Source organism: Podarcis muralis, chromosome 12 (genome assembly GCF_964188315.1).
Source record: "Podarcis muralis chromosome 12, rPodMur119.hap1.1, whole genome shotgun sequence".
NCBI classification, from domain to species: Eukaryota; Metazoa; Chordata; class Lepidosauria; order Squamata; family Lacertidae; genus Podarcis; species Podarcis muralis.
This window is the reverse complement of record NC_135666.1, coordinates 5,058,139-5,070,240: the sequence shown is the minus strand read 5'-3', so window position 1 is coordinate 5,070,240 and position 12,102 is coordinate 5,058,139. Positions and strand designations below refer to the sequence as shown.

The 12,102-nt window shown below is 51.5% G+C and overlaps 1 protein-coding gene across 1 annotated transcript in view; it reads right to left on the bottom strand.

Annotated features, from left to right (window-relative positions):
- Nucleotides 1–12,102, bottom strand: part of KIF9 (kinesin family member 9) — a 40,045-nt gene that overhangs the window by 1,579 nt on the left and 26,364 nt on the right. The window contains exons 18-20 of the mRNA XM_077936666.1: nt 5,691–5,870; nt 4,004–4,119; nt 2,687–2,791 (exon numbers count right to left, since the gene is read on the bottom strand). Of these exons, the coding sequence (XP_077792792.1) occupies nt 2,687–2,791; nt 4,004–4,119; nt 5,691–5,870 (401 nt within the window). The remainder of the gene's footprint in view (nt 1–2,686; nt 2,792–4,003; nt 4,120–5,690; nt 5,871–12,102) is intronic.

The following is a 12,102-nucleotide window of genomic DNA, read 5'->3' as shown; positions in this document are numbered from 1 at the left end:
AGCTGCAGTGTCGCGTATGACAGAATTATTGTAGGTTCCGTTGTCCAATCATCACTCTCTGGCTTGTCTGCTTACTATTCTAGCAAAGCGCTTGCCACTTTCGATGGACCATATTTCAGGTGAACGAGGGGGGAGGCCTGCGCCGTGTTAACATCCTGCTGGAATTACTGGGCTGGGCCCGGGGGTAACCCCTGAAACACAGTCCAGGACCGGACCAGAATCCGAAGGTTCTGCTGGGAGTCTGGGAGTCAGTCCAGGCAGGAGACCAGGCAAGGACAGGTGCAGGATCTCAGGCAGGGTCTAGCATACAGCAATGTTGCTCCCGCAACCTGGGGCGGGGTCCGACAGCCTTTTATCTCTGACGTGGGTAGCGGCTGGTCCTGATCCCCCAGTGACTCACCTCCCTGTTTCGCCCGAAGGTGAGCACTCCTCCTGCGAGTACAGTGGTACCTCGGGTTAAGTACTTTATTCGTTCCAGAGGTCCGTTCTTAACCTGAAACTGTTCTTAACCTGAAGCACCACTTTAGCTAATGGGGCCTCCTGCTGCTGCCACGCTGCCGGAGCACTATTTCTGTTCTCATCCTGAAAGTTCAAAGTTCTTAACCCGAGGTACTATTTCTGGGTTAGCGGAGTCTGTAACCTGAAGCATATGTAACCCCAGGTACTACTGTACTCAGGTCTCTCCTTCTCTCAGACCTCAGTCTCTGCAGCTCAGGAGACACCAGTGGGTTACTAGACCCAGAGGCTGCCTCAGCCTCCCCTGACCCAACCGGTAGTGGAGCAGCTGTAAGTGATGGCCCAGCTGAAGGCAATGAGGTCATCCCCACATCTGGAGCCAGGGCAGGCTCAGGCCCCTGACTCGGCCCAGCTGGTGCTTGTTGCAGGGGAACCTGTGCAGACTGGGGCTCTTCAGGATCCGGCCCCAGACTCGGTTCAGATGCCGCCTGAGGCAAAGGATCCGGTGCAGACTGAGACTCCTCTGGCTCTGAGTCCGAGCCCCAGTCCCAGGCCATCACATACTGGGACAGTTCTCTGTTTTGCAAGCTGAGAGCCAGCAGCAACATCCCGCCCTCTGGATTCTAACCAGCAGCGACTGATCAGCTTTTGTCTGCACAACCGGATGAGGCCAAAACGGAAGGTGAACACCCAAGAACTCGCCCCACCTTTTTACACACCGGTTGCTCGTTATTTGTGGGGCAAAAGGTTCTACGAAATACAAAACTTTTAAATGCCTTTCTGTTCCTGCTGGGGTCTAATAAGAGACATCGTTTTGTTGATTTTACTTCTGTAAGATCAACGCAGGCACCAACTTTGATTCGTTACAGGGCATTAAGGGGATGATAAGAAGAGGCTGGCTGATGAATCAGGCCAAAGGTCCATCCGGTCTCACAGCAGTCGAAATTCCTGCCCCAAGGATGGATGCCCCAAGGAAAACCCAGAAGCTCTTATTCCCTGGAAAGCAAAGGATACTGTGCTGGTCCCAGGGGAAAGGTTACTGTTACCGTAGTCAAAGTTCAGTCCTGAGTCACTAGCCTGGAGATAGTCCACAAAGTGCGAGGTGAGGTCCGAAACGGAGCCGGGCGGGGACAGAAACACTCGAAGATCAGAAGCAGGAAGCCGGGCGGGGAACAGGAACACTGGAGGAACAGGACTGGATGCTGGCCGAAACAGCTCTTCAATGACGACGTTGCTCCTGCAACCTGGGACCAGGCTGACTGGCCTTTATCTTCTCTAAGGCCAGGGGCGGTCCCGGCCCCCAGGAGCCCCGCCTCTCCTGGCCTTAAGGCGAGCACTCCTCCTGGGAGAAACCAGTTCCCTTCGCCTCTCTGCCCTAAGTCTCTGCAGTTCAGGAGAGGCCGAAGGGTTACTGGGTCCCGGGGGAAGCTCACCTGTAGACACTGAGTCCTCAAGCACCTCTGGGGCCAGAATGGGTTCACCTGGTGCCTGCTCCTGAGGATCTGGCACAGGTGCAGGCTCCTCAGAATCTAGGCCTTGCCCCAGTTCAGCCGGCCCTGGAGGCGGGGACTCCTGTGCCGGCTGGGATTCCTCCGGTTCGCTCTCAGAATCGGAATCCCAGGCCATCACAGATACAAGAGATGCCCAGCTGGATCAGACCAAGGGTCCATCTGTTGTATGTCAGGTTTGCATGCAGGAGCCAGGCCCTGTGACCAATAGGACTTTGCAGGACTGGGGCCTTCCTAAGTTTGTTCTGGAGAGGCAAGGTGCGGCCACACAGGTGAGGCCACTTGGTAACTCACAGCACCTGGTGGCAACAGCCAGGAAGGGATATAAGGTCAGCATTTCCCTTCGGCTCTTTGCCACAGCAACACGCTTCCTGCCTTGCTGCGTTTGGCTTCTTGCTTCCTGAACCTTGAACCTCGGCTTCTTGACCCCCTGCTTCTTGATCCTCGGACCCTTGACTCCTTGCTTTCTGAACCTCGGACTCTTGGCTTCCTGATTCCTGGCTTCTGGACCCCCGTTCCTGCTCCCATCTTGCCCCCGGTCCTGACGTCCCCTGCCAGGACTTCGATCGCCCATGAACCGGACCGTGACATTGTAAAATATTAGCCCCAGCTAGATGCCTCTGGAAAACTCAGAAAGAGGAGCTAAAAAGATCACGGCCATCTCCTGATTCCCTTCAGCATCTGATATAGAACCAAAGGAACCTAGAGCTTCACAGTTTTACCTTCCGGTCCACCTTTGCTTTGGCATTGTAGAAGGAGACAGAATCCGGGCAGAATGGCAGCACTTCCTGCTGCATCCGCTCAAACCTCTCCTGTTCGTCTTCATCCTGGAAGAAGGAGGAGAAGAAGAGAGGAATGCAAAAGCCAAGAATGAAACGGTGGGGCTTCGTCAACGTACACAGCTAATTTGACCTACCGGATGATGGGAAGCAGGGCTGGCCCGAGACATTTTGGCACTGGGAGGGGGAACACACCACAAAATGGTGCACTGCCCCCCCCCCAGGGGAGAAGTGGGAAGCAAAGCCGGTCTACCTGGCTGACGCATGCGCCAAATATCTCTAACGCCAGAGGAAGAGAAGGCATGGTCAAAGAGATGCAGGGAGCCCTGAGAAGACTAGGACTAGCCGCCTGAGAAACAGTTTCTATCCAAATGCAATTTTGTTTTAAACGCAGCGTAAGGTAGGGACGTGGGTGGCGCTGTGGGTTAAACCACAGAGCCCAGGACTTGCTGATCAGAAGGTTCGGATCCCCGCGACGGGGTGAGTTCCCGTTGCTCGATCCCTGCTCCTGCCAACCTAGCAGTTCGAAAGCACGTCAAAGTGCAAGTAGATCAATAGGTACCACTCCAGTGGGAAAGTAAACAGCGTTTTTCATGGGCTGCTCTGGTTCGCCAGAAGCGGCTTAGTCCTGCTGGCCACATGACCCGGAAGCTGTATGCCGGCTCCCTCGGCCAATAAAGTGAGATGAGCACCGCAAACCCAGAGTCGGCCATGATTGGACCTAATGCTCAGGGGTCCCTTTACCTTTAAGGTAGACTCTGTGGGAGCATATTATGGGGTCTCAGAGTTTTTAGGGGGTCAACCAGGCTGGGATAGCAAGGTTGTAGGTTTTTGAATGTCTGATGTATATTTTTTTTCAATTTCGTTGTTCTGTATGGGACAATGACAATAAAGATTATCGTATCGTATCGTTGCAACACCAAGCAGTGTGTTGTGGAGGGAGGAATCGGGAAAGACCTCCCTTTTCCCTCTTATAAATCATGGTGTGTCCTTCAGAAGATAGGAAAGGCCATCTTCCCTTCAATTAATCTTGCACTGTGCATTGTGTGATACACACACACACACAAGCACATCCCTTTTCTCCCCCTCCTAAGGGCACAGGGATTCTTGCAAGAGATATTGGGGGTTTTCTGGGTCTGCAACAACTTGGCAGTTGCTGGTGTGGATTAGCTCTTGGGTGCCAACAGCTGATTAGCGCTTAGCAGCTGATGAGTGAAACAGGGCGAGGAAGGCCGAGGTATGCATCTCAGCTTTACTTACCAGGGTTAGGACTCTGTTAATTGGGATCATTCCCAGCCTTATGGCTCCTCCAGGCCTTAAGGCTTCCTGGACCTCCTCTGGGATGAGGAATGACTCATTGTACCAGATTTCGAATTCTGGAAGGAGGTGGACATATGGTCAGTTATCTCCTATATCATATATATTGTATGCATTTTGTTTTTCTTTGTGTATTTTTCAAATTGCATTTGAACAACCAAGTCCATTTTGCCCGCCTGTAACCTTCAGTCAAAACACGAAGGTCACACCATCTGCATGCTTGTTCTCTGAAAATTCACTTATCTGCACTTAAATAATTACGCCCAAACCTCACTACGCTCTGCAGATTCACTTATCTAAACAGTCGACTTCCTTTTTTTGTGCTTTGCTGGTCAGTGGCAGCCGCTTTCAGGCAGAAAGCAGGAATAATAATTTAATAATAATAATAATAATTTATTATTTATACCCCGCCCATCTGGCTGGGTTTCCCCAGCCACTCTGGGTGGCTTCCAAGAGAATATTAAAATACAACAATCTATTAAACATTAAAAGCTTCCCTAAACAGGGCTGCCTTCAGATGTCTTCTAAAAGTCTGGTAGTTGTTTTTCTCTTTGACATCTGGTGGGAGGGAGTTCCACAGGGAGGGTGCCACCACCGAGAAGGCTCTCGGAGCTGGATCTGCAGTGGGCTGAACGATGGGGGTGGAGACGCTCCTTCAGGTCTACTGGGCCGAGGCCGTTTAGGGCTTTAAAAGTCAGCACCAACACTTTGAATTGTGCTCAGAAACGTACTGGGAACAAGAGCAGATGAATTGAAGAGCCGAAAAATCTGACAAATGAGGGAGGAGAGGTCAGGCAAATCAGTTTTTAAATTTTGCCTCTCTTTTACTGATAGGCTGCAGTGATTTCAGGAAGAAACCATGGAGCGGGTCGGGAGTGGACAAATTCTGCATTAGAAATGTCCCCTTAGGAAATAATGGAAATTGTGGACTTGTTGTGCGAACACTCTCCTAACAAATGATTTCTTGGGAATGCATTGTGTTCAGTAAGCGGGACCTGTGCGTACTAAGGGCACTGTGATTCTAATTTCAGCCTGTTGCTATCATAATTTCTTTCAAGAATCTGGAACGTTTCATCTGTTCCCCCAGAGTATTTTCAGGCCCTTCCGGTTTGGGGTCCTCTGTCTCTGCCTTATTCCAAGCCTCTGAAGATGGCTGGGGGCGCTGAACGCAGCCCTCCAACCAGCTAAAGCCTTCTGGTTGTTCCAGATACCGTATTTTTTGCTCTATAAGACGCACCAGACCATAAAACGCACCTAGTTTTTGGAGGAGGAAAACAAGGAAAAAAATATTCTGAATCTCAGAAGCCAGAACAGCAAGAGGGATCGCTGCACAGTGAAAGCAGCGATCCCTCTTGCTGTTCTGGCTCCTGGGATAGCTGCGCAGCCTGCATTCGCTCCATAAGACGCACACACATTTCCCCTTACTTTTTAGGAGGGGAAAAGTGAGTCTTATAGAGAAGAAAATACAGTATTTTTGACCTGAGGAAGCCTGCTATGAGACCAGCAACATATGGATTTCCTGTACTTCTGCCCAGCAAGACCAACGCAGGCCATGTGCTATGGCTTAGCGCATGCTCAGCGCACGCCGGGCTTCAACGCGGATGCCAGGCCCTTTGCCCACCGGCAGTACCTGAGACCAGCCTGTTGCGACACTGGTCCACCAGGTGCTGGCAATACTGGACCTCCGACCGGAGGTTCCGCAGCTCCTCGTAATCCACCCGGTACTGTTTCTTCAGGTCCTTCATCTTCATAATCAACATGAACTCCTCTTCGTCAATAATGATTTGTCCGTCCTCGCTCTGGTATTCTCCTGGAGGGTCCAAGAACAGAACAAAGTTTTACGGGTTGGGAGTGCACCTCAAAACCACGATGCCGTCCATCTCGGGGCGTACAGAGGAGTTGAAATCGCTTGTGAGCGGCAAGAGACTTTGGTTACAATATACAGTATGACGATTGGATGAAATTATGGAATGAAAGGCTAAAATTTACGGCATGTACTGCGTTGAAAGAAAATGTAATGAAAATGTTTTACAGATGGTATATAACACCAGTTAAACTGGCCAAAATGTATAAAACCTGCAATAAGTGTTGGAAATGTAAAGGAAAAAGAAGGTACTTCCTATCATATGTGGTGGGAGTGCAAAAAGGTGAAAGACTTCTCGGAAATGATATACAATGAACTGAAAAAGATGTTGAAATATACGTTCGTTAAAAAACCAGAAGCCTTTCTATTAGGAATGGTAGGAAACGAAATCAATAAGAGAGATTGTAAACTGTTTCAGTATGCAGTGACTGCCGCAAGGTTACTTCTGGCCCAAAGATGGAAACAGGAAGAAATTCCAACAGTGGAAGAATGGAGAAGGAAATTGACCGAATATGCAGAATTGGACAAATTAACTGGGAAGATTTGATACCAGAAAGACCAAAAGTTTATCGAGGACTGGGGGAAATTTACAGAATATCTGAAAAATATATGTGATGCGCAGACAACGCTTGTTGGTTTTGAAGAGACCCTGTGAAATAGTAAGAAATACTGCAAAAAAGAGAGTAAGAGGAAAAGGAGTGGGGAAAGGCAATATCATGTTTAGAAATGCGTCAATAAATAGAAATTTTTTGAAAGATTGACAGAGAAACTGAGGGAAGTCAAAAATTGAAGCATGAGTGTAAAATAATTTGTTGACTGTATAAAACTTGTTTGGAAAATGAATAAAAATTATTTTTTTAAAAAAAAGAAATTGCTTGTGAGCTTGCAAGCGGTTTAGCAATCGCCTGGAAATCTCTTGGATTAGTTAATGCATCTCCTGAGCTGATGCTTTGGAAGCGGGAAATGTCACAACAAGATTTAGAATATGAGTTGGGGGTGCAGATAACAAGTGATATATGGGAGTCATGTATAAAATCAACAGAAATAGCTTCTATAGATCTAAGACTTAAGACTTATTCAGCAGAAAATAATACTCAGAGTCCATTGGACGCCATCAAAACTTTAGCAGAAGAAAATAACAAATGCAAACAACTGCTGGAGATGTGGAAGTAAAAATGCGAACTTAGTACATATGATGATTGGCTGCCCGATGATAAGATTATTTTGGTGTGAGGTGAGGATATATACCGTATTTTTCGCACGATTGGACGCACTGGACCATAGGACGCACGTAGTTTTTTGGGGGGGAAATAAAGGGGGAAAAAATTCCCTTTATTTCCCCCCCAAAAGCAGGTCAGGGAAACCGAACCAGGTCGAGGAACAGCGGGATAGTGGCGCTGCGCCTCCCTGCTGTCCCCCGAGCTTGTGGGGCTGGCTGATGTCTGCCTGGCGCGCGGGGCGCTCTGCTGCAGGGCGCCCCTCGCGCCGGGCGGCAGGCTGCTATCCACAGCGTGGGGAGCCTTGTGGGGAACTCCTGCAAGGGTCCCCACGCTGCAGGTGTCTGCCTGGCGCGAGGGGCGCTCTGCTGCAGGGCGCCCCTCGCGCCGGGCGGCAGGCTGCTATCCACAGCGTGGGGAGCCTTGTGGGGAACTCCTGCAAGGGTCCCCACGCTGCGGATGTCTGCCCGGCGCAAGGGGCGCTCTGCTTCAGGGCGCCCCACCCGCCGGGCAGCAGGCTGCTATCCGCAGCATGGGGAGCCTTGTGGGGAACTCCTGCAAGGGTCCCCACGCTGCGGATGTCTGCCCGGTGCGAGGGGCGCTCTGCTTCAGGGCGCCCCACCTGCCGGGCAGCAGGCTGCTATCCGCAGCGTGGGGAGCCTTGTGGGGAACTCCTGCAAGGGTCCCCACGCTGCGGATGTCTGCCCGGCGTGAGGGGCGCTCTGCTTCAGGGCGCCCCACCCGCCGGGCAGCAGGCTGCTATCCGCAGCGTGGGGAGCCTTTTGGGGAACTCCTGCAAGGGTCCCCACGCTGCGGATGTGTTCCCGAAGCGCCGGGCGCTCTGCTTTCAGGGCGCCCGACGCTCCGGGAAGCAGGCTGCTATCCGCAGCCTAGACACGGCTAGTGGAGCGCTAATCCCGAAGCTTGGGGCGTGCGGAGCTCAGCGCGCCCCAAGCTTCTGGGCGCCGGCAAGGTCTCCGCTAGACGGCTAGCGGAGACTTTGCCGGCACCCAGAAGCTTGGGGCGCGCTGAGCTCCGCACGCCCCAAGCTTCGGGATTAGCGCAGCGGTCCACTAGCCGTGGGAGAGCCGCGCGACATCACGGGGCTCTCCCACGGCTAGCGGAGACCTTGCCGGCACCCAGAAGCTTGGGGCGCGCTGAGCTCCGCACGCCCCAAGCTTCGGGATTAGCGCAGCGGTCCGCTAGCCGTGGGAGAGCTGCGCGACGTCGCGGGGCTCTCCCACGGCTAGCGGAGACCTTGCCGGCACCCAGAAGTTTGGGGCGCGCTGAGCTCCGCACGCTCCAAGCTTCGGGATTAGCTCAGTGCTCCGCTAGCCCTGGGAGAGCCGCGCGGCTCTCCCACGGCTAGCGGAGACTTTGCCGGCACCCAGAAGCTTGGGGCGCGCTGAGCTCCGCACGCCCCAAACTTCGGGATTAGCGCAGCGGTCCACTAGCCGTGGGAGAGCCGCGCGACATCGCGGGGCTCTCCCACGGCTAGCGGAGACCTTGCCGGCACCCAGAAGCTTGGGGCGCGCTGAGCTCCACATGCCCCAAGCTTCGGGATTAGCGCAGTGCTCCGCTAGCCCTGGGAGAGCCGCGCGACGTTGCGGGGCTCTCCCACTGCTAGCGGAGACCTTGCCAGCACCCAGAAGCTTGGGGCGCGCTGAGCTCCGCACGCCCCAAACTTCGGGATTAGCGCAGTGGTCCGCTAGCCCTGGGAGAGCCGCGCGACGTTGCGGGGCTCTCCCACGGCTAGCGGAGACCTTGCCGGCACCCAGAAGCTTGGGGTGCGCTGAGCTCCGCACGCCCCAAGCTTCGGGATTAATGCAGCGCTCCGCTAGCCGTGGGAGAGCTGGGTCTCCCACGGCTAGCGGATAGCTTCCTGAAGCCTGGAGAGCGAGAGGGGTCGGTGCGCACTGACCCCTCTCACTCGCCAGGCTTCAGCGAAAGCCTGCATTCGCTCCATAGGACGCACACACATTTTCCCTTGCTTTTTATGAGGGAAAAAGTGCGTCCTATGGTGCGAAAAATACGGTATAGCAAGAGTAATTTAAAAAAAAAATGTTATTCAGGGGATTTGAATTTAATTCTAAATTATATACCGGAAACGTGGGAGATTACAAGGGGTCAAAAAAAATGGATGTACCGTGCCATATTAGAAGCAAAAAAACTTGTTCTGATGAATTGGAAGAGCCGCAGAAAGATCCCATTGAGCACATGGGTTGATAATATGGACAGACTAATTACATACGAACAAATTGCATATTGACGCAAATTAAGAATGGATAAATATGTTCAAATATATAAAAGGATGTCATATAGAGGAGGGAGAAAGGTTGTTTTCTGCTGCTCCAGAGAAGCGGTCACGGAGCAATGGATCCAAACTACAAGAAAGAAGATTCCACCTAAACATTAGGAAGAACTTCCTGACAGTGAGAGCTGTTCGACAGTGGAATTTGCTGCCAAGGAGTGTGGTGGAGTCTCCTTCTTTGAAGGTCTTTAAGCAGAGGCTTGACAACCATATGTCAGGAGTGCTCTGATGGTGTTTCCTGCTTGGCAGGGGGTTGGACTCGATGGCCCTTGTGGTCTCTTCCAACTCTATGATTCTATGAAATATGAAGAAATCTGGAAGGATTATGAGATAAGGCGGAAAGTGGTGGGGAGGAGGGGGAGGAGAGGTTGGGAAATATTGTTAAAAAGGTGTAGTTATAGGTATATCAGTACTCAAATCTGAACTGTTAAATTGTGTTATTAGTGTTATTGTGGTTTTCGTTGTATGTGTTTTTTGTGGTCGCTGTTTGTGTTGAAAAAATGATTAAATACATTTTTTTAAAAAACAACAAGGGGGGCACATGGGTCTACCTGAGAGGCTGGCCCACAATGACTTGGGTACAATCCCAGCATGATGTGGTTGGTGGCAGTCAGGCAGCATATATGATGTCCTTCATTAGTTCTGCCTGTGCCGACTCCATTTCTTTTACTGTCCTCCACCTGCTCTTCAGTGAAAGCGGGGAGTCTGGGGAAAGCCCTGCCAGTTTCATCAATGCTGGTGAAACTGGAAACCAGTATAAACTTCGCCAGTGGCCTCTCTCCTCACCACCCACTCGCCTGCTCTAAAGGAGATGGGTGATAAAAACAAACTGAGTGAAGATGGCGGCTGCCAGCAGCGAGAAGACCTTTGGATTGATTTGGCAGAAACACCAGCGTGTGAGGAGATGCTGCAAACTTATGGAGGGAATCATAGACATAAAATCCACACAGGAATACATCATTGCTTGTTTCAACTCGCTTGTGGGAACAACTCAGAGGCCGTGAAAGAAGGAAGGTTAACAACAGGAAGAATTAGAGGAAGCATCAGAAATGACTATGAAAAGCAATAGAGATATGAGATGATCAGAACCCTCCAAACTTGAAGGATGGCAAGCCCCATAAAAAAATTATCATTTGGCAGAATATTTGGATTATTTGATATGTACATGTATAATTTGGAATATTTGATGTGATTTGATTGGATTGTTAAAGTGGAAAACTTAATAAAAATGAATTTTTTAAAAAAGATAAAAACAGATGGTTTTTCTTTTTGATTAACATTTTATTTGAGTAATTTCATTCATACAAAGATAAGAATGAGAAAAAAGAAAGTGAGAATGGGGGAGGGGGAATACTGTTATATTACCACATAGTAATACACAGATGTCTCGCTATGTAACAATTTGGGCATCCAAGCTACGGTTTCCTTTTCTTACTGTCCTAACACACACATACCGTATTTTTCGCCCTATAGGACGCACTTTTCCCCCACCAAAAATGAAGGGGAAATGTGTGTGCGTCCTATAGGGCAAATGCAGGCTTCAGGAAGGTATCCGCAAGCCTTGCGAGCCCGGGGGAGTTCCCGTGGGCTCGCAAGGCTTGCGGGCAGCAGCCTGCAGCCTGGAGCATGGGGCGCCCTCCAGAGGACGCCCCGTGCTTCGGGAAGGTGTCCGCAAGCCTCCGGCGCCCGGCGGGAGGTCCCGCTGGGCTCGCGAGGCTTGGGGCGGCAGCCTGCATCCCGAAGCACGGGGCGCCCTCCGGAGGACGCCCCATGCTTCGGGAAGGTGTCTGCAAGCCTCCTGCGCCCGGCGGGAGGTCCCACCAGGCGCGCGAGGCTTGGGGCGGCAGCCTGCATCCAGAAGCACGGGGCACCCTCCGGAGGACGCCCCATGCTTCGGAAAGGTGTCTGCAAGCCTCCCGCGCCCGGCGGGAGGTCCCACCGGGCGTGCGAGGCTTGGGGCGGCAGCCTGCATCCCGAAGCACGGCTTGCAGGCAGCAGCCTGTTCTGGGGGCTTGGGTCGGGGGAAGCTCGGGCTTCCCCCGCGCCAGCCCCACACCTGGGGGGGAAATAATTTTTTTTTATTTCCCCCCCCCCCAAAAAAAAACTAGGTGCGTCTTATGGGGCGGAGCGTCCTATGGGGCGCAAAATATGGTAATTCTCAATAACCTCATATATTCTGTGTAAACTCATTCCAAATATCTTTGTGTTTATGGGAGGATGCATCAGGGAAAGGGACCGGTTGTTCTGCCTTACCTTTCTCCAGAGCTAGGAGGTGGAGAAGGAAATAGAGAATGAAAAGGAGGAAGACTCAGGTCAGGGTGACCAGCAAAAACGCTTCCACACAGAGGGAAAAGGCTAAAATGTGAAAAGGTCATTCCCAGGTGTGCTCAGCTAGAAAGAAAGGAGGGCTGAAAAATGCACTTTGGAATGAATTCTGAACACTGAACAAAAGATACATAAAGGTGGCAAAGACGCCTCTTCCTGTTGGGCTGGCCAGAGGCATATAAAACTGCATTTTTATCTGCCACACCAAGACAGGGTGAGGGAGGAGGTTCAAGGGCACCTGAAGCTAAATTAAAAGGAAAAGGGACCCCTGACCATTAGGTCCAGTCGTGGCCAACTCTGGGGTTGTGGCGCTCATCTCGCTTTA